General features: G+C 45.5%; 1 protein-coding gene across 1 annotated transcript in view; it reads left to right on the top strand.

The window, feature by feature from the left end:
* LOC137543831 (cadherin-16-like) overlaps positions 1–25348 on the top strand; it is a gene marked incomplete at its 5' end in the record, with an annotated part of 140496 nt that overhangs the window by 79849 nt on the left and 35299 nt on the right. The window contains 2 exons of the mRNA XM_068264916.1: positions 2787–3037; positions 10653–10786. Coding sequence (XP_068121017.1) covers positions 2787–3037; positions 10653–10786 — 385 coding nt within the window. The remainder of the gene's footprint in view (positions 1–2786; positions 3038–10652; positions 10787–25348) is intronic.

Below are 25348 nucleotides of genomic sequence, written 5' to 3'. Positions count from 1 at the left end.
TATGCTGCTATGTGGTATATGATATATGCTATAGCAGCATAGATGGCGCTATTGTGGCCAGGAACGCGAAGAATCACTCGCGTCTCCAGCCTGTCAGCTCCTGTCACCGAAACAGGAAGTGGCTGCCGGCGGGGCCAGGAGGATCGGAGGGAGATGGCGAGGGCACCGGACAGCTGCAGGGGGCTATTGGAAGCCTCGGGTGAGTAAAACTCATTTTTTTATTTTGACTTAAGTGTCCCTTTAAGGTCACGATAAGCGCTTATCGTGACCTTAAGACTGCACTGTGTTTACTCCTGTACTAAAACCAACAGTATCATGTCTGCTTCGGGGAGATGAGTCCACCCAGGAATTTTAAAGTTTTTAGATATATTTTATTCTGTTGGCGCCTCTGTTCTCCTTACAATGTCAGCATCCACCCCTGGTGGAAGGGTTAAATCCCCTTTCTTCTCTTTATCTACAGAAAGCGACATCTTAATCCTGAGTGAGGACAGGCCTTATTTCCTCACCTGCCTACACTGTGTAGGCAAGTGTAGGCAGGTAGGTTGACTAGTGGAAACAGGCCCATTGACTTGTATTAGTTATGCGAATTTCTATGCAGAAAATGCATGCAAATTCACGCTAGTGGAAACGGGCCCTTAGAGAAGTAAGCAGAGGATGGTAAACATTCTGTTAATGATTGCCATAACTCAGAAAACATCTATAGAAGTGACATCACAGGACCAATAAAGAGATAATACTACCATTGAGGGAGGGCCCCTCTGGCCCAAGAACCCCGATGCGGATGCAACCTATGCACCCCCTATTGCTACACCACTGATTCCACACATACCGGTACTTACTGGCATTGAGGTCAGAGCTTTCTTCCAGGACTTCCTATTCTTCTTGTTTTTTTTCTTGTTTTTTTTTCTGAAAATAGTCCTTTACAACTTTGGCTAAATATTTGTAGACCTAGTCCTGCTGCAGAATGAATTTTGAATTTTGAACTAATCAAATACCTAGCTGATGGGGTTGATTGATGGATAAGGAACTACATATCCTTATCAGCATTGAGGAGATTACTAATTATGACCAAATCTAAACTCCATGTACAGAAATGTTGCTCTAATCCTGTAAGAAATCTCCACCATGCTTCACAGTTGGCTGCAGACACTCATTGTCAGTAATCCTGCGCTTACCATGTCAGTTTCTGTTGCCTCCGCTGGCAACACATCTGGGAATTCCGGTGCGTCTGCCTGCATTGTCAGGGATGGTGTCAGCAGCGTTCATGCAGAGATCCAGGCGCATGATTCTCAGACTGCAAATGAGGGTGGACACATGCGCTGTCGGCGACTACCCTTTGCGATTCTGATTCTGTACCTTTGCCAATCTGATCTGTTGCCGACCTCTGTCTGAACATTCACTTAGCTTTTGTCTACCGATTCTGTACCTTTGCACATCTGATTGTTGCCGACCTCTGCCTGTTTACTAACATTGTATTTGATTGCCGATTTTGTACCGTATCTGTCAGATCTGTTACCAACCCATTGTAGCCTGTTTCTTTGTGCTTCAGTCTGCCTGGATAGCACACCTAGACACATCTGTCATTCTTGAATAACTGGATGCTGGAGGTGCTTATAGAGAATCTCCCCTTGGGAGTGGGAAGCCCCTGGATCCTATTGAGGCTTCCCCCGTCCTCCGTTCAAATGCCGGGACCCCTGGAAGTGCGGCAAGGTAAAGATTTATCTACCACAATCTTGCGCAGGGGCACTAGCGGCTCTTCGTTCGGGTAAGGCGGAAATGGCCAAACCTGATCATATCCACTCTACTGCACAGGCATGAGTCCTTTGCGCATGCGCAGTACAGCGGATATGATCGGGCTGGACTATTTCTGCCTAGCCTGAACAAAGAGCCGCTAGTGTGCCTGCGCAGGATCGCGGAGAGGTAAATATATCACTGCTTGCCAAGCTTGCCGGGATAGGTTTCGGGGGAGCCAGCGCTGGATTCCTTCAAGCTTCAGATATCGGGGAAGCCTCATTGGGACCCTGAGGCTTTCCCTCTCAAGGTAAGTATCCTCCAGAGGTTTTTTTTTTGTTACAGGTTCTCTTTAATAAAAATAGTAAAATTATAATTATAAACTGTTTACAAATGAGAGGCAGTGGTTGGCTTCCCACTCCTGTAGAATTCAGCAGTCAGTACAACTCGGCAGAAACCATAGGGTCAAACAATGCGTTTTGCGAGGGTTCGTCAGATCAATAGTCCTCCAAAAAAGTGCTGTGCGGCTTTGGAGATCAGACTCGAGTGCCTCACTGGGAGCCCACTGCAAGTTCACAAGAATTTAACTGAATTTCACTCAAAAGGAATAACCCCCCACCCCCCTTTAAGATTTTTAACAGATACATGAAATCTATTTGTTGCATTATTTTTTAAGATAGCTTCTTCTTCTTCTCTTTCTATCTCTTTTTTACCTTCTCATTCTACCCTCCACTTCTTCTCCTTTTTTATCTCTCCTTCTCCTCACACTTTTTCTGTTTCCCCATCTTCTTCTCCTTATATTTCTTCTATTTCTCCTTCTTCCTCGCCATCTTGGCCTTCTGATATTTCTCCTACTAAATGTTATTTTCTCTTCTTCTATTTTTCTTTTATCCTCTCCTTCTTATTCTTTTTCTATTTCGTTCTTTCTTTAGTCTTCTTATACAGTATTTCTCCTTCTTCATCTCATTAATCCTCTATTTCTCCATCTTCTCATTCTCATGTCTTCGTCTTCTCCTCATTATGCTAATATTACTATTCTTCTTCTTACTCTGCAGGCTCTGGACTATGAGCTGGCTCAGGAATACAGTTTGGTGATAGAGGCCAGGAACAAGGTTGACCTCGTGGGAACTGAATATGGCTCCAGTTCTTCTGCCTCCATTGTAATCATGGTTACCGATGTAAATGAGGCCCCAGTTTTCACGCAGAAGACATATGAAGTCCAAGTGTCAGAAAATGCTTCGGTTGAGTCAGTTATTTTGACAGTGGAAGCCTCTGATCCAGATATCTATAACAAGACCAGACTGAGGTAAGCGTAACGGTGTCTAAGGAGCTTACAATTTAGCGGGTGTCACATTGGCCAGGAGGTTAGCAATCCCTCCCTTCAGCACTAGACATCCAGCTTCAGTCCTGGCCAGGACACTGTCTGCATGAATATGACCTGTTCCTCCATCTTTGGGTAGGTTTCCTCTCACATTATGAAAGGACACTTAAATAGCTTAGACATAGTCCACAGTTTTATGGAAAGAAAATTGATATAGCTACAATATGTTCCATCCTCAGTGCTGCAGAGAGAACATTTATATAGTTCAGGAATAATCCTGTGTTTTACATGGGACCTTTATATAGGTGGCATTGCTATATTCCACTATCATTTATTAAGAATAGCGATTTCTCGAACATCAAAATTTCGGTTCATAAACGCAAATCTTCCGCAAACGTTTGTGAACTGGCAAATCCCAATATACTTGGCCAGGCGAATTGAAAAACTTATAGGGGCTGTTTCTGGCCACAAAACGGATGGAAAAGTTATTTAAAAGGCCCTAACACCTGGACAGTGGCATGCCGGAGGGGGATCCATGGCAAAAGTTCCATGAAAAATTACATAGTCCACGCTGAATCGTGTTTTAATCTCTAAAGGGCAAAAATCACAGTACTTTCCTAAATTTGTGAAATAAAGTGCTTTAAAATGTCCGGTGTGTGTACACAGTGATCAGGTAGTGTTAGAGTTAGGCATGGTTTACACTGAGACGAAACGCCACATTTACCGCACTGAAAAGAGCTTTATCTATTTTTCAAAAAAAATGGTGAAGCCGCTGCAGCAGAGGCAGTATGCTTTTATCTGGTTTTGAAAAAAATGTTTGTTGCAGCTGCTGTAGCAGAGGACAGAACGATTTTGGCATTGCCATATACATTACATACAAAAATTTGTTTTATTTTTTTTCTTTTGTTTATTTTTCACTCGGGAAACAGCTGACAAATAACACACAATATAGAGGGGCCCTGACAGTGCGGCTTTATACAGGCCAGAAATGAATAATATAGAGGAGGGTACACCACAAGAGTGCTGCTTATGGTCTAAATGAGTGACACTTCATTTCACTCAGGTGACAAACAGATAGCAAAGAAAGCCCTAGCCCTTACAAGGGCTATTGGGAAAGGTAATGTAACATTTGCAGCACTGTACACCTGTCTCCTGTCCTACAAAAGCTGAAGTGCTCTGTCTGGGCAGTGGACACATAGCACAGCAAAATAAATAGCAAGAAAAATAATGAACCAGCTCTTACAAGGGCTATTGGGTGATCAGGACGCTGTGGTACCAGCAAGAAACTACACTGGGGACACAGAACACAGGCCTAACTAATGCTATCCCTGTCAGCACAGCACAGCTCACTCCCTAAATTGCTTCACACAGCACACAGGCAAGGTGGAAAATGACTCCCGTGCTGGTGTTTTTGTAGGGGGTGTGGTCCAGTGGGGAGGGATAGTTGATTGGCTGCCATGTGTCTGCTGACTCTGGGGTGAAGGGTCAAATTTTGGCTCCATGATGATGCATGGGGGTGGGTCAAACACAATATGTGTTCGCCTGTCAACGGGAACGCGAACACGTGAGGAACTGTCTGCCAGGGAACAGTTTGGGCCATCCCTAATTAACAACATTAAAGAGGCACTGTGGTGACATATAGTAGAATGAAGCAAATTATTCAGGATACCCACTTTTACGTTGGTCTGAGTGTCAGAAATAATTCCAATATCTATATATTGCTGTATGTTGGTATGTAGGCCCGCCCTCCCAGGGATGCTTAGCCTAGGCTGTTTGACTATGCAGAACTCTCCTCCCAGAGCATTCTGGTAGACCAGTTTTTTTTTTTTTTCAATGGCTTGAGCTGTACCTGACAGGATTAAAAATGTCACCACTAGTGTTGGCCCGAACTGTTTGCTTGCGAACACTACATGGGGAAAGAACTGAGGGTCACTTCTGTGTTTGCAAGCGTCCTCAATACTGCGCTGACGCTTTCCCGTGGGGGGGGCGTATCCTTGAACATGCGCCCACAGCCGGGAGCGCTCTGCACATAAGCATGACATCACGCAGGACGCTCCCGGCTGCGGGCACGTGATCAAGGATGCGTGGCCCCTGGGAAAGCGTCTGTGCAGTATTGAGGAAGCTTGCGAACACGGAAGTGACCCCGAGGTCATTCCCGTGTAGTGTTTGCAAGCGAACAGTTCGGCCCATCTCTAGTCGCCACCTGTGATAAATTTCAGAATGTAAATCAGGGAGAGTGAAGATTTTACAATGGGCAAATACTGACTAAATCATTTATGGATGACTATTGTGAAAAAAATAAGCAATTTTGTTAATTACGATATTTTCACTGCAGTTCCTCTTTAAAGGGAACCTGAGATGGGGCCCCCGCAATAAAGTATACATACCTGGGGCTTCTTCTGGCCTGATCGCTCCCACTGTGTTCTCTTATCCCTCTTCATTTGCCCGCAACTGTCCCCGGAAAGTCCTCTAGTCTGGGGCCAACTGCGCATGCGTGGCCCGGCCATGTGCGTGCTCCTGCTGCGTTCACGTCGCCTGGAGCGTTCTGCGTTTGCACAGTACAACTGCGCAGATGCAGAACGCTTCAAGCGATGGGGACAAGACTGTAGCGCACCTGCCTGGAATGCGCAAACGCCAAATGGCCCCGAATGACAGATTTTCAGGGGCCAGTTGCGGGCGAACGGAGAGGTAGAAGAGGACGCCGTGGGAGCGATCAGGCCGGAGGGGACTGGAGGAAACACCAGGTATGTATATTTCATTGCTAATCCCCCATCTCAGGTTCCCTTTAATGTACTGTATGTTTCTGACGTGTCACAATACTGCACATTGATATACATAGTTCAGACATACATACAGTGTTGTGAACAGAACATTCATATAGCTCTGACACACGCTGCAGTGTTGTACAAAGAATATGGATGTAGCTGTGACATATTCTACAGTACTGAACAAAGATGTCTCTGTGATATATTCAATATGGCTTTGACCAGTGGCTTAACTAAGGAGCTTGGGGCCGCAGTGCGAGTTTTACATGGGGCCCAAAACCAACCAACTAACCAAATATTGATATAGAGCCCCAAGTAAGAGTAAGAAAAAACGTTTGCTAAAGCCGACCTGAACTCTCTGCTGTAAAAGATAAACAACAGCATAATAAACTTTAAAACATTTATTTTTGTTACAGCTGAGAAAAATCCTGCAATAAATCTGCAGTGTGTTTACTTCCTACTTTTATGGAAGCAGCCATATTGTTATCATCCTGTGTTTACCAATGAGCTCTCTGCCATGGCAGTCAGCTGACACAGCTGAGAGATCAAATTACAACTTGTGATAAGTTACAGATGAGGGAGAATTAGACAGGCTATACTCCCTAAATACATTCAGGGTGGATTTCTCTGTGTTTTTCTTCTGTCCTGTGCAAACGTTCAGGTCCACTTTAAGGATTACTAGAATTCAATGCACACATAGAAATGTTCATTACCAGCAGCATAGCACCAATGCAAAGCTAATAAGCTGGGTGAAGCAGGGCCCCTAGTGAGCCCCTCTGATCCAGGGGGCCCTGTGCGGTCGCAACCTCTGCATCCCCTATTGCTATGCCGCTGACTTTGACATATTCCATGGTGTTGTACGGATAACATTGATATACCTAGCTCTGACTGACATAATCTATCATGTTACGCAGAGAACATTCATACAGCCAGGCCCGGATTTACATCACAGGAGCCTATAGGCACAGAAGTCCTGGCACCCTAAACTTCACCCTCAACTGCACCGCGAGTGTGCTGGCTGACCCAGCTGTGACTTCTTCCTTACCAGTCATAGGTAGCTACTGGTGTCCCTTAGCATTAGGTAGCCAGCTAGTGGTCCCCCGACTGAAGGGAGATCTTGTCAGTGGAATGCCGAGAGCCAGGTGAATAAACTCTCACTTATGCTCTGCTCAGGACTCTGCATAGGGAATGAGGGAGGCTCTAGGGAAGAGGAGTGAGCCTCCCCTCCATCATCAGGCGCCTGTAGGCATGTGCCTACAGTGCCTCTTGGTAAATCCGGCCCTGCATACAGCTCTGACATAGAGCAGTGTGTTGTGCAGTCAGCATAGACAATGCGACTCTTCCCTCAGCCTTTGTGTTCAGTGAGAAGACAATATTAAATGCAGCCATACTAAGTTCAGCCTCTTGGGCATAGAATTCCGTCTTTCTTCACAGCCTGAGGACCTGGAGAGGCGCCAGGGAAGAGGTAACACAAAGATCGCTAATCAATAAGCATCCAGGCAGACTGCAAAATGGAAAAAGCAATCCATTCTCTTACGTGGCACTGACAGGCCAGAGATTGCAGAGGAACATCTGATAAACCTGTGTGTATGAATATTAGTAATAGTTGTTAAAGAGGCCCTGTAGTGACTTATAGTGGAATGCAGTAAGGTATTCAGGATAGCCACTTTCACTGTAATGTCCTGTTTTCAGCATCAGAAACACTTTCTATATCTATATATTGTATATTGGTATGTAGCCCCACCCTCCCAGTGATGTCACAGCCTAGGCTGTTTAGCTAAGCAGCATTCTCCTCCCATAGCATTCTGGGAGACCAGATGCATCCCTATAATTAAGCCGCTAGGAAATTTGGGCGCAGGGTAAAGCCGATAAAGGTCTCACCCTGCTCCTGCAAAAGTCCCCGCGGCATTAATTACCTCCAGGCCGCCGTGGACAGTGGGAAATACATAATTCGGCTTCCAGCTATTGCTGGCAGTTGAATTGGACTGTTTTTATAGTAATTTGTGCTCTGTCTTTTGATGGTGCCCAAATTACTGTCCGAGTGCTGGTTTAGCCGTGATTACCATTAAGGCCTAGGGCGGTGCTGGCCCAAATCTCTGGCGCTGTTTTTGCATGATTCAGAAGCCATCTTTTCTACTGGCTTTAGAACTACAATGGGCAAACACTGACTAAATAATTTTAAGCCGATAATTGTAAAAAAAAATAAGCAAATTTATTCATTACATTATTTTCACTACAGTTCCTCTTTAAAGTTTGATTTCACTTTGCACTTATTGCTGCATCCCATTAGTTGCTGTAGAGGTTGAAGAATGATAAGACCCCAGAATTCAGTATCAGTCACTTCTGTCTAAGAATTCTGTGTTTATTATTAATGTACCGTATATACTCGAGTATAAGTCTAGAAATTTAGGTCTGACTCACTTACTAAAAGTATAGGGGTCGACTTATAAATGAGTCATGGGCAACACTGTGCACACTGAGTAATGTGTGTACTATTAGCAATATTCCTATTGGCAGCAATTTATCCCATGGTAATTGACACTTTCTTGATAAAGGAAATGCAAAGAAAGCACAGATCTGGAAGTCCTGGCCACAACAATTAACAAGGAAAAGGGGCAGGGGGAAAGATACTGGGCTGCAGGAAGGAAAGGGAGGGGGGTTGAATAATTGCTGCACTTGGGGGCCTGGAAGAGGTTTTGGCTACACTTAAGGGACAGGAGGGGTTAATGGCTGCAATTCTGTATGCAGTGCAGTCATTACCCTCCTCCTGGTCCCTAAGTGCAGCTGTTAATTCTTCCTGGTCCACAAGTGCAGTCATTAACTTTGCTGGGTAGACTTATACTTGAGTCAATTAAAAAATCCAGATTAAGAGGGTCAAATATCAAGAGTCGACTTACATATGAGGTCGACTTGCATTCAAGTATATACAGTATATAAGTGTATAGCACATCTAAAACAAATTACTGATCTCCTGACCAGGGCTGGTTTTATCATTAGGCAAGATAGGCCTGTGGTTGTAGGTGCTGCTGTTGGTGGCTCTTGCATAAAGGTATTACTACAGAAGGGGCACTTGTTCCCATGTTCTCCGCCCACATGATGACTGCTAAATCCAATCAAATGCTACTATGACTGCCTGTTACATTATCTGTACCACATGCAGCTGTTTCCTTCTCACTATCTATACCACCCATCTCATACTGTGCCCCCTTTCATGCATTGTGCCACCCTGTCTTCTTATTTTTCATATTCATATTAACCCTTTGCATGCTGAAACTTGTACATGCAATAACTTTTTTTTGCTAGATCACACAGGCCAAAGCAGGTAAAAAGGGGGCAGGAGACACCCTGTTAAAACCGGTACCATAGTTGGCAATGTGAAATTATTGGTAGGTATAAACGGTCATTTTGGCGCCTAGGTGGTGACAGTTTATAGCCACTATTTAGCATTTATAGCCTCTAATCACGGCTTTTAACATTGCAAAAATATCGGGGGTAGGGTTAGGATAGGTTTTCGTAAAATATTGGTAAAAATTACCAATATTTTACTATCCGAATGAAGTAGTATATATCAGTAATTTTACAGATATTCCACTAGTGGCTATCTCCAGCGCCCTTTTTACCGTCCGCCTTTTTACATGTGCGCCACACAGACTCTCTCCACTGCTCTCCCTCCTTTTCCACTTGTAGCAATTGCGACGCTAGGGTTTACAGTGTAACGTAGGAATCGCGGTAGATATTTGCCACTACCGCTATTCGATTTTTTAAAAATCGCAATCGGGTTCATGAGCGATTTTTATGGCGATTTGCAAGTGCATTGCATATGCAAAATCATTCACATTAAAAAAAACTGTGACAAGGCGAAATTGCAATTGGTAGCGTTTAGCAATTGCGATTGTTAGTGGAAAAGGGCCCTAAAAGTCTAGAATTAATTGCTGTTATAATTCCGTTTTAGAGAATTTATGTGCTATATATAAATAAGGAATAATATTTCTGTAAGTGTCCAGGTTTCAGTTACTATAGATTTCTGCTATTTAAAGATCGCCTCCCTCTGAGGGCTGTTTCCAGAAATATTTCCAATTTTCAATCGATAGTTCTATTTTGGCCTAATTGTTTTGAGCAGCTGTGATTTCTAATTCCCGGGGAGAGTGAAATGCACTGGGCTTCATATATTGCAAAGCCATTTAGCGGATTTTTTCCCTATGTATAATGCGCAGTGCTCAGCCAAGTGAGAGAGGGGAGAGAAAGAGAAGGAGGGAGAAAGAAAGAAAGAAGGAAAGCGTGAACCTGGTTTATACCCTCTGAGCAGAGCCAGATCATCCACAAGGCAAATCTAGGCAGTCGCCTAGGGCTTGGAGAGAGTCTAGGTTCCTGGTGGATGGTAACCCCCTCCAAACCATACTAAAAAAGCTGGGCAATCATCAGCAGTGGGCAAAAACTGCTATCTTGCCCAGGGCCCCATGTCACCTTAAGGGCCCGTTTCCACTAGATGAATTGCTATGCGGAAACCGCTCCGCATCGCAAAGCAAGGAAACTACAACCTATTCACGTCAATAGAGTCGTTTCCATTGACGCAAATTAACCTATGCGATCCAGCGCGATGTGACGCTGGGGAAATTAATAGGAAGCAGCACGCATCCAAGTCCCCATAGCCACCGACGGGAAGCTGCATGACGCCGCATCCAGTTGCACGGAAGACAACCAGAAGTACTTGTGGAGGGATGCGAGGTGATGCACCAATCGCCTCGCATCCACTACGCTATTGGACACAGGCCCTAATCCATTTCTGCCTCTGAGACTGTGTGAGATGTAGTGGTAAATTCTCTCTCCTTCCTTAGGTACAGCATCAGAAACGACATCAGAAACTGGCTCTCCATCCAAGAGGAATCTGGGAAGATTCAGCTGCTCCGCCCTCTGGACAGAGAACAGCGTGACTCTACGTACAATGTGCAGGTCGTGGCGGAGGAGATTGGTAGGTACCACACTCTGATACTAACCTGACCTGTTCATAAACGTTCTTCATAAATACAAGTCCAACAATCAAGAAAGTTTGTTGATCTGGTTCAGTATGGTTGCGATATTTCAGGCACATTGAATGAAATGAAGGATGGTTGACAATGGTAAAATCAATATTTATAATCTTGGCACTGATATGTATACCTACAGATGGTGTCTGGTGAGGACCAGGGGCGTAACTAGAAATGACCCGGGCCCCCCTGCAAAAATTTGGATGCCCCCCCCCCGTGCTGTTTTGGGGGGCAGTAGGGGTCGCAGCATGAGGAGAGAGCGTGGCCACCTACATCGGCGGGGAGGAGGGACAGTCCCCTCCCCCCCTCACCTCTAGCTCTCCCCTTAGCCCAGCGTGCTCCCCTCCTGCAATTATCAATGGCAGCGGGCGGTGGCAGGAACACATACCTCCATCCACCGCGGAGTTCCGATCTCTAAGCGCCTCACGCTACTTTCTTTTTAAACAGGCAGTAGCGTCAGACACTTAGAGAACAGAACCTCCAGTGAGTGGAACACATGGGGCCTGATTCACAAAGCGGTGCAAACTTTTTCGCGGACTTTTTTCACGCGCAATTTGCCGCGATTCGCGCGATTGCGGACTTTTGCGCGCGTAATTTGCGGCAAATTGCGCGCGCAAAAGTCCGCGAAAAAGTTTGCACCGCTTTGTGAATCAGGCCCATGGAGGTATATGTTCCTGCCCGCCGCCCGCTGCCACTGATAATTGCAGGAGGAGAGCGCGCTGAGGGGAGAGCCCCGAGGTGAGGGAGGGGGGAGTGTGCCCTCCTCCCTGCTGATATGCGCCCATGCTCTCTCCTTATGCTGCAACCTCTCCTGCTGCGGCCCCCCCACGGGACAGTATTGGCACCAAGAAATTGAGTATCACTGTGTGTTCAGGGGCATTGCTAGGGCCCTGAGAGATCCAGGGCACCTCTGGGCACTATGTCAGTACTGAGGTGCTGCAGCAAAAAATTGGAAGGTGGGTGTGGTCATGGGTGGGGCCAAATGTATGTGAACTTAGCAGCAGTGTAACCTAGGCAATGTTTACATTCATGCATTGCGGCATGGCCTAACAGTGGCTTTGTAACAGGGCTTGCCGCACTGCAATGCCCCACCTATAGTGACAATAACAGGTGGCAGGTGTGTTCCCACATAGAAATATCATAAATAGGCAGCATTTCAAAATAACAGGCAGACAGTTCCCTCACCTGACTTCTGTGTTGGCCTGAGTGCTGTTCTTGGCTGGCCTGGTGGTGATGCTATGCTGGCTGGCCTGGCAGTGATGTGTGCTGGGCTGGCTGGTGGTGATGGCTGGCCATGATCCTGGCTGGCAGTGATGCTGGCTGGCTGTGATGCTGGCTGGTTGGCGGAGATCATTGCTGGCTATGATGCTGAATGGTTGGCTATCTTGGCTGAATGGATGGCTGGCTGGCCATCACGGCTGGATTGATGGCCAACCATGATGCTGAATGGCTGGCCGTGATGCTGACTAGCTGGGATGCTGGCTTACCATGATGCTGAGACTACCATACCTCCCAGATTGTCCCCATAGAGGAACCACAGCTCCCAGCATGTCGCCATAGAGGAACTACAGCTCCCAGCATGCCTCCATAGAGCTCCACAGCTTTATGGGAGTATGCTGACAGCTGAAGTGCCTCTATGTCAACAAGCTGGGAGCTGTGGTGCAGCTAGGACTAACATCTGATCCATTCTCAGACACTAGGGAGAGAAGCCTGGAAGTGATGATGTCTGCAGGCTCTGGAGACCAAGTGGCCATGAGATGGGTACTGTGCCTCCTGCTGCACTACCCTGTGTGTGTGTGTGTGTGTGGGAGGGGGGGGGAGTTTCACGGAACCCCGGAATAGATCCGTAACATGTGCTACAGATCTATGGGGTGAACTACGCGCCTCCTATGTTTCCTACCTGATTTTCTCATTTAAAGCGAACCTCAAGTGAGAGGTATATGGAGGCTGCCATATTTATTTCCTCTCTAACAATACCAGTTACCTGGCATCCATACTGGTCCAGGAATGCAGTACCCATTCATTGATCTAAGTCCCCGTAGCAATGATCGACAGTTTCTTTGAGAAGCTGCAATCATTCTGAGAAAAAAAAAAGTTTCTATCCACCCTTCACTTCCTGTAAGCGTACATTGTACACTTACAGGACGCAATTTTTTTTAACTGAGGACGTCTTGTGGCCTCAGTAAAAAAAAAACTGTATGCGTCCTGTAAGTGTACAATGTAGATGTAACATTACATCTGCAAACTTTTTTTTTTCATTAAAAACCTTTTTTTTTTACTTTTAAAATTAACTCATTCCCTCTCACACTCTCCCCAAGGTACCCAACGTTTTTTGTATGATTAAAAAGAAATGACAAAAAAAATACATAAATAGTTACCTTACCAATTAGTGCAGGAGCAGACTGTGACGGGAGTGAGTACAATCGTCCACAGCACTGCTTCTGCTAGAAATCGTATATCTATGTCCTTGTGGCTTGGATGAAGTCACAGAGGACTTAGATATACTGTAGCGGTGGATAAAGTGGTTAAAAAAAAGTGTGCAAAGTGTACCAAAACCCAGTCAGTGGCATGGTGGAGGTGAATCAAAAGGGCAATATTCTGCAAAAATTACATATTTTACACAGTGGATTTTTTTATTCGTAAATGCCAAAAATCACAGTTTCTAGATTTTGCAAATAATGGTCTTTAGTATGGCCGCCGTGATTATCTGACTAAGAAAATGGACGTCTGTGTCACTGTCATTTTTTTTTTTAAAGTAGACACTTACTGTCTGATATCATCACCGACACCGACAGTAAACTTACAGTGAGGTTAGGTGACAAAGGTGTGTATGTGTAACACTGTACGGTAATCACTCACAAATATCCAGCCATGACACTTTTTTTTTTTTAAAAGGAGACACTGACTGTCTGATATCACCGCCAGTAAACTCACAGTAAGGTTAGGTGACACGGGTAACGCTGCATGGGGGTCAGTGACAATCAATCACTTATGCACAGTGACAGCAAGCTAGAATGATGACACAGCCAGACACACACTCCACGTTATACGGTTGTTGTGTTGCTACAACACACACCACAGTGCATCTACAAAATATCAGTACAGAACACAGCAGGGTCAACGTCAGTACAAAAAATGACTTTTGTGGTCAGGATAAGCATACCCCCCAACCGTCCCGTTTTCGTCGGGATTCTCCCGATTTGGGGGGGCCCTCTCGCTATCCCGGGCCCCCCCTCTCGAATCCCGACGGCTGGCAGAGAATAGAGGCGGAAAAACTGATCGAGGCTCCAGCCGCGGTACTGAGGGATGCGGGAGCCCGGCTTCAATACTTCCTCCCTCCCTCCCTCTGTGAATGCCCCCTAATGTATGTCCGTGTGCCCCCCTCTCCTCCCCTCCCTATAGGCAGAGTGAGCGCAGCGGAGCGGGCAGTCGGGTCCTCTTACCGCTGGCTGATGCACGCGTACTGTCTCTGGCATCCGACCTCCATGTGCTTCCTGTTTACTATGACGTCACAGGAAGCACATGGAGGTCGGATAGAGACAGTACGCGTGCATCAGCCAGCGGTAAGAGGACCCGACTGCCCGCTCCGCTGCGCTCACTCTGCCTATAGGGAGGGGAGGAGAGGGGGGCACACGGACATACATTAGGGGGCATTCACAGAGGGAGGGAGGGAGGGAGGAAGTATTGAAGCCGGGCTCCCGCATCCCTCAGTACCGCGGCTGGAGCCTCGATCAGTTTTTCCGCCTCCATTCTCTGCCCAGGCGCCCCCCCCCCACCTAAAAGTGGCACCTTCCTCCCCACCCACGGTGACGGGCATTCTCCCCCCCTCCACTGACAACCCCCCTAATTAATCACATAAGGGGACACTGGGGGCACATTAGGAGGGAGGGAGGGAGAAGCTTAATAGCGTCCATGCGGCATCCATGCCGCATACGCATCCCCGGGCTGGTGCCTCGATCGGGTTTTCTTTTCCCCCCCCTCGGCCACCCTCACCACCCTCCTCCCCCTCCCACTGGCACCCTCCCTTTCGGGAGTAATTAATTAAAAAATTTTAATAAAAAATAAATTTAAAAAATAAATAAAATAAAATAGTGGGCGTGGCTAGGGGTTGGGGCGTGGCCAGGGGCGTGGCCTAAGTGTCCCGCTTTCGACACTTAAAATGTTGGGAGGTATGGGATAAGGCCTCAATCGGACTATTAGGGGGTCCCGAGCTGGTGCACTACAAGAAGCAGAGAACCCAGGAGGCAGCTACACGGCACAATGTAAATACAGCCTATGTGGTCAGGAAGAGACCTCAGAAGGACTATTTGGGGTCCCTAGCTGCTGCATTACTAGTAGCAGCGCACCTAGCAAGCAGCTACACAGAACAATATCACAATACAGCGTATCTAACACTGTCCCTTTATCAGCAGCAGTAGCAGGACGTCGTCCTAAACTGATTAGAAAGACTTTAAATGGCTGAGCCTTTTATAGAGGGGAAAGTGGCCCAGGTGGTGATGAGGTCAGACTGGCCATCCTGCTCCACCTGACTTCAGGAAAACAGGGTCAAAAACCGGCCCTATGGAAAAGTACAGGGAAGGCACAAACTCCCCGTACTGTTCGTGTCCCCGTGAATGGCGGAAATTCGCCAGGAACTGTTCTCCTGGCAAACTGTTCTGTGAAAAACTGCTGCCTGAACCACCAAATTGCAGCCCTAGTAAAACATCCTGTAAAGGCTGCTTGAATGAACCATTTCTGCCCCAGAAACCGGCATGGGAGTCAAGGCCGGTCAGTTTCCGTCGGAAGCATCTCGCATGGGCAATTTCACTGATGAACATCAGCATCTTCCAGGCTCCATGTATAGCCTTTGTTCCGCCCCATGTTTTCTTCTATATTATTTTATTTCGGGAAGATGTGTCATCACATGACCACCTTTACCCGGCGGACGACTGGCTTGGTTAACCCTTCCTGCCCATCAGCATAGCCTGGTGCTTGCCAAAGAAGGAAGCTTTCTATGGGAACGCCACATGGAGGGTTAATAAAGCCCGCCATGCCCAGTGATCTAAAGTGAACTGAGCGGCAGAATGTTTAATGTTTACTCTGTCGCTGTCATAGTGGGTGAATCACACCGCGGGGTGCCGTACAGACTAACACACGACATGCCGCTGAGTCACTTCCGCGCCAGACAGCTATGCGCTAATTTCTCTTTGTGTAAAAGATTTCATTAGGGATGAGCTGGACTGTTTAAAGAGGAACTCCAATAAAAATCACGTAATGAACAAAAGTGCTTAATTTTTTACAATAGTTATGTATAAATGATTTAGTCAGAGTTGGCTCACTGTAAAATCTTCCCTCTCCCTGATTTTCATTCTGACATTTATCCCATGGTGACATTTTTACTGCTGGCAGGTGATGTCACTGGAAGGACATGCTGCTTGCTTTTTTTGGCAGTTGGAAACAGCTGTTATTTCCCACAATGCAACAAGGCTCCCACAGTGTGAGGTCAGCACCATGGTCCTGACATCACACTGTGGGAGGGGTTTCAACACAATATCAGCCATACAGAGCCCCCTGGTGATCCATTGAGAAAAGGAAAAGATTGCTTTTGGGAAAAGGGGGTATCAGCTACTGACTGGGATGAAGTTCAATACTTGGTCAGTTTGAAAGCGCCACGCAGGCTAGATGGTAGCTACCACTGCTGATTCACCCCCTTTAAAAAATACTTGACAGGATGTCGTGCTAATCCTGTGGCTAATAATCCTCTCATTAACGCACTAATGATTATGAGTGAAAACTATTTGCACACATATTCATGAAAATAATGAAAAATTCAATTTTTGAGCGAAAGTAAAATCTCAAATAATTTTGCAAGTTCTATGAAAATACGCTTGTGGATGCCTTGAGCGTTCGCAGATTCCGCCAAAATATTTTCGTGGATGCAATACAATTGTGAAGGCATTTTCGCAGACACTCAGGGTTGTCTGATTGGTTGGGTAGGGAAAGCAGTGGAATCAAGTCCTAATATGGAGATAAAAAAAAATTGTTCCTCTTTATTTTGCGCATTAGCAAGCACATTTCGAACATGGCCTTTATTGTCAAAAACGAAAATTTGAATTTTTTGCCTTGCTTTCTAATATTTGTTGTCAGTAACCATATCGCGAAAATACAATTTATTTTTGAGATCTTGCATTTCTGTTCCATACTTTTACCCCTTCCAATCACAAAGACAGAAAGGCAGCACTGTACAGCCAATAAGCTGTAATTACCTCTGATTGCTGCATTGTTCTGTTCCTGCTGAAATGAAGATTAGGCGACAGGCAGGATATAATATACATGGCAGAAATATTTACAGGCTTTTTACTCAGAACATGAAAATGCTTTAAGGGCTCATTCACACTAGTGGCGTTTTCGGCCTTTTGTTTAAGTGCAGGCGATTTTTAAAATTGCCCACAAAACTCTTGTGCAATGAATCTCTATGAGAAGGTTCAGATCAGCGCGGTCCGTGCGCTGTGCGTTCAGCAAGCTGGTGCCTGTACTATTTTTGAGGCGCTTTTGAGATAATGAAAACTATAGGAAGAGCGCTAAACGCTCACAAAACCGCTTTATGCGGCGATTGCGTTCGCATTTTTTAGAATAAATACATTGTATTTATTATTTTCCAGGTCAAAGAGTTCACTTCCTGACTTGCATCAGGGAGTGAATGACAAAACCGCTCTGGAAAAGCGCTTAGAAAAGCGCTTTTACCAAAAAACGCAGCACGCAGGGGAGTGCCGGGAGTGGAAAAAACAGCGCACAAAAACGCAACATGCTGGCGTTTGCGTTTTCGTTTTTAGGTGTGAATGAGGCCTCTTATTGTAATCCTTACAGGGCAGATGAATATTTACACAACATACACATTGAGGGCTGCTTCACACTACAAGAGCATTTCCAACGCTTTGTGATTTTGGAAGCTCTTGCTAATGTTATCCTATGTGAGTGCTCACACTCGAGTGATGTGATTATGTAAAAATCCCCCATAGCATTGATTTAGCAAGAGCTTTTAAAATCTCTAGCATTTAAAAAGCTCTTGTAGTGTCAATCGGCCATTAGGGCTTCGTCACACTGTGAGCGTTTTCGATTTTTTTTTTTAAGCGTTGGAAATTTTGGAAATCGTTTTAAAAGTGCTTGTGCAATGATTTCCTATGAGAGGCCTAGTGCACACCAGAGCGTTTCGGCTGCAGTTTGCGATCCGCTTGCGGGTGCGGATCCGCTAGGGTAATGTATTTCAATGAGCTGGTGCACACCAGAGCGGGAGGCGTTTCGCAGAAACGCATACTCCCGGGCTGCTGCAGATTTTGGATTGCGGATGCGTTTCTGCCTCAATGTTAAGTATAGGAAAACTGCAAACCGCTCTGAAAAACGGCACTTCAGAGCGGTTTGCCTGGCGGTTTTTGTTACAGTAGCTGTTCAGTAACAGCTTTACTGTAACAATACATGAAATCTACTACACCAAAACCGCTACACAAAACCGCAAAACGCTAGCTGAAACGCTGCAGAAAAAGAAGAAAAAGCGTTTCAAAATCTGCTAGCATTTTGCGGATCTGCTAGCGGTTTTTGGTGTGCACCAGGCCAGAGTGTTCATACTTGAGCGCTCCACTTTCTATTGAATCACAAACGCGGGTCCTGTACCATTTTCTGAGCGTTTGAAAAAGTGCTTTGAATAGCGATTTCCCGAGTGGTTTTATGAATAAATACATTGTGTTTTTTATTTCTGGGTCAAAGAGTTCACTTCCTGACTAATGTCAGGAAGTGTAAAAAATTATTGCTCCACAAAAGCGCTTAGAAAAGCACTTTTCTGCACAAAGCGCAGGGAAAAGCGCTTTTAAAATCACTAACCAAATAGCTCAGCGCTTGCGATTGCGCTGGCGATTTGTAATGTGAACAAGGCCTGACACTTTTAAAAAGCGGTGGTACTTTTTTTCCAGCATAAATATCATAGGTGCTTTTCTATGACCAATCCGAGAAGCGTGTGTGAACGCTTCTGCTAGGGGGCGGGGCTACAGACATAAGTCGGAAAGATGGACACCCGGTAAGTATGATTAAATTTATTTAAATTCCTGATCGCTCGCCCCCCAAATTGCTGCAAAATCACTTTTTCAAAGCGATTGCACTCAAAATGCTGCATGTCCTGCATTTGAGATAACCCCTAATAGCACTAGCGGGTTCCCCACAACTCACTTTCATTTTGGGGAATTACCTGCAATGATGAGCAATCCCAAAATGCTGCCAAGATCGCCCTAGTGCAGGGGTGTCAAACTCAAGTACACAGTGGGCCGAAATTGAACACTGGGACCTAGTCGCAGGCCAACCTCAATGTCTAATGGCCACTTCCCTCCCTTATAAAGTTCCCTGCTGTCTAATGGCTCCCCTCCAACCCCCTATACAGTTTCCCAGTGTCTAATTGTCCTCCTTCCTCCCCTATACAGTTCCCTGGTGTCTAGTGGTCCTCCCTTCCCTAATCCCTATACAGTTCCCTGGTGTCTAGTGGTCCTCCCTCCCCACACAGTTCCCTGGTACCTAGTGGTCCCCACCCTCCCCTATACAGTTCCCTTATGTTTAGTGCTTTCCCCCTACCTCCCTCAAATGGCTTCCCTGGTGTTCTTGGGCTTCATCTTCAATATAGCTTCCTTGGTGGTGTAGAGTGGGTCAAACATAATGCAAAGTGAGGAAACCACTCAGGGGCCAAATGTAATGGTTATGAGGGCCAGATTTGGCCCGCGGGCCAGAGTTTGACATGTATGCCCTTTCTCAGACAGTGGGGAGGAGTCACGATTAGTGATGGATAATTTCTTACTGTAACAATAGACAGGCATGTTTGCTTTTTAAAACAGGGCTAAAGTCTGTAGTGCAATTGCATTGCTTTATTAATAACAACCATTAAACATATATAAACACAGTTATGAACAAGTTCACCTACATTTAAATGGCAAATGGTCTTATTTGGTGATTCCACTAATTGCTCCGTCCACAGAGGTACTGATGCTGGGCATAGTGAGATCTCTGCGCTTCTATAAATGCTGTAAGGAGGGGAAAAAGTGAATTCTCTTCTTTGTAATTCTATTCTTGGTCCGGCGGTCTTTAATAAATTCTGCCATTAAATATACAGTTTATTTTCTGCTCAGGGTCTGTCTGCTGTGAAAGGCTTTTGTATTCGTTGTGGAGACAAGGCTGAGTAAAGGATTTCTATATTCTTAGCTCATGCAGCAGCCGCTTGCCTGATGAATGGGGATGACCAGGGGCTGACGCAGGAGGCGGGATCAGCGAGCTTAACCACATCACCGCCAGCCTGTCCTGCCTCCAGCACTGTCAGGCTTCTGTCCCTCAGGCAGGGAGGGACATTAGGATGAGACAGGTGGTCCAGTGGGAAATGAATGGTTGCTCAGCCGATCCCACTCGTTCTTTATATCAGCGAACCTGAAATTAGCTTTCTGCCTTGGCAGTCAGCTGGCACAGCTGAGAGATCAAATTACAACTTGTGTTAAGTCACAGATAAGGGGGAATTAGACAGGCTAAACTCAGCATTAATAGGAAATTTAAATCCAAATGTATTAATATATGAGCATACATTTACCAACTAGCCCCTGCTATGGTAAGCACAGTTGTCAGTGTCAGTATGGGAGTGCCCTAATTCCAGTCAAGGTCAAATTCATACTATTTTGTGGCTACCCTTTGATGTGCAGTAGCCTCCGGGACTGACGTCATGACATCATCGATGTCATCATGACACTGCTCAGTCTCGAACATACAAATATCCAGGCACATCGCCTCTAGTTAGGACATTAAATAAATTTTTAGGGAAAGGGAGGTGCTGAAGGGGGTGTGGCTAGAAACAGCAAAAATCAATTAACCCTTCGCACACTCACATGCAAATGTTCAAACAAATGCATTCACAGATTTACTCATCCAGGCACAACTGTTATCCCTACAGCTAAATTAAAAGCCAGGGTTTTAGTTCACAGAAGAATGCATTCTTATGCTTAGTCACCTATACTGCGTAGAAGTACCCAGGTAAACATAGGTGTCCTAACTCTGGCCCTGTAACATGCATAGTGCAGACATGCAAACACATTCATTGCATCAAACCTATCAATGGATTAGGAGCACACATCCTAACTTCCTCTACTGGGAAAGACAGTGCATCTTACCAATCGCACAAGGGAGCTAACTTTATGTGTCCATGTGCACCATGCGCATACACCAGCATAAGCTGTCTGCATGCTGACAAACATACAGGGGAAGGGGGGAGTGCACCGAATTAGACCCTAGCCACAGGGGTCAATGATAAGAATGAACATACAAATATCCAGGCACATCGCCTCTAGTTAGGACATTAAATAAATTTTTAGGGAAAGGGAGGTGCTGAAGGGGGTGTGGCTAGAAACAGCAAAAATCAATTAACCCTTCGCACACTCACATGCAAATGTTCAAACAAATGCATTCACAGATTTACTCATCCAGGCACAACTGTTATCCCTACAGCTAAATTAAAAGCCAGGGTTTTAGTTCACAGAAGAATGCATTCTTATGCTTAGTCACCTATACTGCGTAGAAGTACCCAGGTAAACATAGGTGTCCTAACTCTGGCCCTGTAACATGCATAGTGCAGACATGCAAACACATTCATTGCATCAAACCTATCAATGGATTAGGAGCACACATCCTAACTTCCTCTACTGGGAAAGACAGTGCATCTTACCAATCGCACAAGGGAGCTAACTTTATGTGTCCATGTGCACCATGCGCATACACCAGCATAAGCTGTCTGCATGCTGACAAACATACAGGGGAAGGGGGGAGTGCACCGAATTAGACCCTAGCCACAGGGGTCAATGATAAGAATGAACATACAAATATCCAGGCACATCGCCTCTAGTTAGGACATTAAATAAATTTTTAGGGAAAGGGAGGTGCTGAAGGGGGTGTGGCTAGAAACAGCAAAAATCAATTAACCCTTCGCACACTCACATGCAAATGTTCAAACAAATGCATTCACAGATTTACTCATCCAGGCACAACTGTTATCCCTACAGCTAAATTAAAAGCCAGGGTTTTAGTTCACAGAAGAATGCATTCTTATGCTTAGTCACCTATACTGCGTAGAAGTACCCAGGTAAACATAGGTGTCCTAACTCTGGCCCTGTAACATGCATAGTGCAGACATGCAAACACATTCATTGCATCAAACCTATCAATGGATTAGGAGCACACATCCTAACTTCCTCTACTGGGAAAGACAGTGCATCTTACCAATCGCACAAGGGAGCTAACTTTATGTGTCCATGTGCACCATGCGCATACACCAGCATAAGCTGTCTGCATGCTGACAAACATACAGGGGAAGGGGGGAGTGCACCGAATTAGACCCTAGCCACAGGGGTCAATGATAAGAATGAACATACAAATATCCAGGCACATCGCCTCTAGTTAGGACATTAAATAAATTTTTAGGGAAAGGGAGGTGCTGAAGGGGGTGTGGCTAGAAACAGCAAAAATCAATTAACCCTTCGCACACTCACATGCAAATGTTCAAACAAATGCATGCATTTGTTTGAACATTTGCATGTGAGTGTGCGAAGGGTTGATTTTTGCTGTTTCTAGCCACACCCCCTTCAGCACCTCCCTTTCCCTAAAAATTTATTTAATGTCCTAACTAGAGGCGATGTGCCTGGATATTTGTATGTTCATTCTTATCATTGACCCCTGTGGCTAGGGTCTAATTCGGTGCACTCCCCCCTTCCCCTGTATGTTTGTCAGCATGCAGACAGCTTATGCTGGTGTATGCGCATGGTGCACATGGACACATAAAGTTAGCTCCCTTGTGCGATTGGTAAGATGCACTGTCTTTCCCAGTAGAGGAAGTTAGGATGTGTGCTCCTAATCCATTGATAGGTTTGATGCAATGAATGTGTTTGCATGTCTGCACTATGCATGTTACAGGGCCAGAGTTAGGACACCTATGTTTACCTGGGTACTTCTACGCAGTATAGGTGACTAAGCATAAGAATGCATTCTTCTGTGAACTAAAACCCTGGCTTTTAATTTAGCTGTAGGGATAACAGTTGTGCCTGGATGAGTAAATCTGTGAATGCATTTGTTTGAACATTTGCATGTGAGTGTGCGAAGGGTTAATTGATTTTTGCTGTTTCTAGCCACACCCCCTTCAGCACCTCCCTTTACCTAAAAATGTATTTAATGTCCTAACTAGAGGCGATGTGCCTGGATATTTGTATGTTCATTCTTATCATTGACCCCTGTGGCTAGGGTCTAATTCGGTGCACTCCCCCCTTCCCCTGTATGTTTGTCAGCATGCAGACAGCTTATGCTGGTGTATGCGCATGGTGCACATGGACACATAAAGTTAGCTCCCTTGTGCGATTGGTAAGATGCACTGTCTTTCCCAGTAGAGGAAGTTAGGATGTGTGCTCCTAATCCATTGATAGGTTTGATGCAATGAATGTGTTTGCATGTCTGCACTATGCATGTTACAGGGCCAGAGTTAGGACACCTATGTTTACCTGGGTACTTCTACGCAGTATAGGTGACTAAGCATAAGAATGCATTCTTCTGTGAACTAAAACCCTGGCTTTTAATTTAGCTGTAGGGATAACAGTTGTGCCTGGATGAGTAAATCTGTGAATGCATTTGTTTGAACATTTGCATGTGAGTGTGCGAAGGGTTAATTGATTTTTACTGCTCAGTCTCGATCGTCACCATACCGGAGAATACAACTGTATTACCTAGCCTATACTGGGGGACACCTGTACCTACCTAGCCTATACAGGGGGACAACTGTACCTACCTAGCCCATAAAACATTGGGGGGACTGTGGCCAGGGACTGCAAGGCAACGTCACAAAGCTGATTGCTGCAATATTTCATGCTGGAATCGGTCAGGAGTCAGCCTTATGGCACTTGTCAGATTTAATCAGTGTGAGATCTGTCTCTTGGTCGATTGATCACCAAAATCACTAGAGGTGTGGCTACCTTTAGGAGCAGTGGCGTAGCTAAGGAGCTGTGGGCCCCGATGCAATTTTTACAATGGGGCCCCCCAAGCACTCTATACATAACAATTGATATGGCGCACCAAAACGTGCCAATGGCAACTACAGTGTCAGAGGTGCAAGAAGGGGACGGGGAACAGTGTGTTTATTATTACCACTATTCAAAGTATCTATATTAGTAATTATTATGAGCACAGGACCAATAGAGAGCTAATACTGTAGTTGAGGGAGGGCCCTTCGGGGCCCCTCTGGCCCAAGGGCCCCGATGCGGTCGCTACCTTTGCACCCTCTATTGCTACGCCCCTGTTTAGGAGAAAAGGGTAATTGAGGAAGTGTAAAAACCCACTAGAGCGGTTTTTGGCAGTTTTGGGGGATCGCCGGCGATTCCCTAAAGTGCTTTCTCAATGAAAGTGAGTGGGGGAACCCATTAGTGTGATTGCGATTAGGGGTAATCGCATTCGCAGGACATGCAGCATTTTGAGCGCGTTTGCACTCAATGCAAAGTATATAAGTGGAGCATAATCGCTTATCAAAGCGATTACCTTTTATTAAAACTTTATTATACTTACCGGGTCACTGTATTTCCTTCTTTCGTCCGTAGCCCCGCCCCCTTAAGGAAGAGGTCACAGGTGCTTCTCTGATCCCACCTATGACCTCTTCCTTTAGGGGGCGAGGCTACTGACGGAAGAAGGATGCCTGGTAAGTATAATAAAGTTTTAATTAATTTAAAAAAACGTGAATCGCAAATCTGAAGCGCTGTACAGGTTACTGTACAGTGCTTACAAGCGTTGCGAATCGTAATCGTAAATGCCCTAGGAATCACTGCACACAGCGCTGCGGCAGCTTTAAAGCTATGCAGCTATTCCTAGTGGGCTCCAGGCCTAAAGGGCCATTATTTTTCTCTGGAGAAGAGAGCTTTATCTGAGTTCTGTTCTGTCTCATATTAGCATTTCATCTATCTGTGTGATTAACACAGGATTTATATTGTACATTTAGTTGGGCTGCGGCAGTATTAGCGGCTGCCTACACAGAGATGTGAGAGCAGAAAGGGAGAAATTATTCACTTTGTTACTCATCAGACTCATCATCTCTCCCTTTATAATAGAGATAATTGAGAAAATTGCAGTGGAATTTAAATGTAGCACACTGCACAATTAATCTCTGTCTTTCCCTCCGCCTACTTTGCTCAGCTGCCAGGGGGCTGCAGACATCTGTAGATGCTGCGCAGGGATTCTGGGTCATGACCACAAAATGCTGGGATTGGTGCAAAGAGGTATCTGCTAAAATCTGGGTGTTTGTTTTTGCCATGTGGGGATTGGCCTGGCCAACAGCATTTGGTTACACCTTTTATTTTCTTAGGCCATGGTCACACTTAGGGCTCTTTCATATTAGGGCAGATTTTCTGCGTTTCAACGCAACGGGTAAAGTTTGCGTTACCCAAGGTAAAATGAAAGTCCATAGACTTTCATTTTAGCTTTCACATATAACG

This window comes from Hyperolius riggenbachi, unplaced genomic scaffold (genome assembly GCF_040937935.1).
Source record: "Hyperolius riggenbachi isolate aHypRig1 unplaced genomic scaffold, aHypRig1.pri scaffold_228, whole genome shotgun sequence".
In the NCBI taxonomy this organism is placed as follows: Eukaryota; Metazoa; Chordata; class Amphibia; order Anura; family Hyperoliidae; genus Hyperolius; species Hyperolius riggenbachi.
This window is presented reverse-complemented; position numbering and strand designations above follow the sequence as displayed.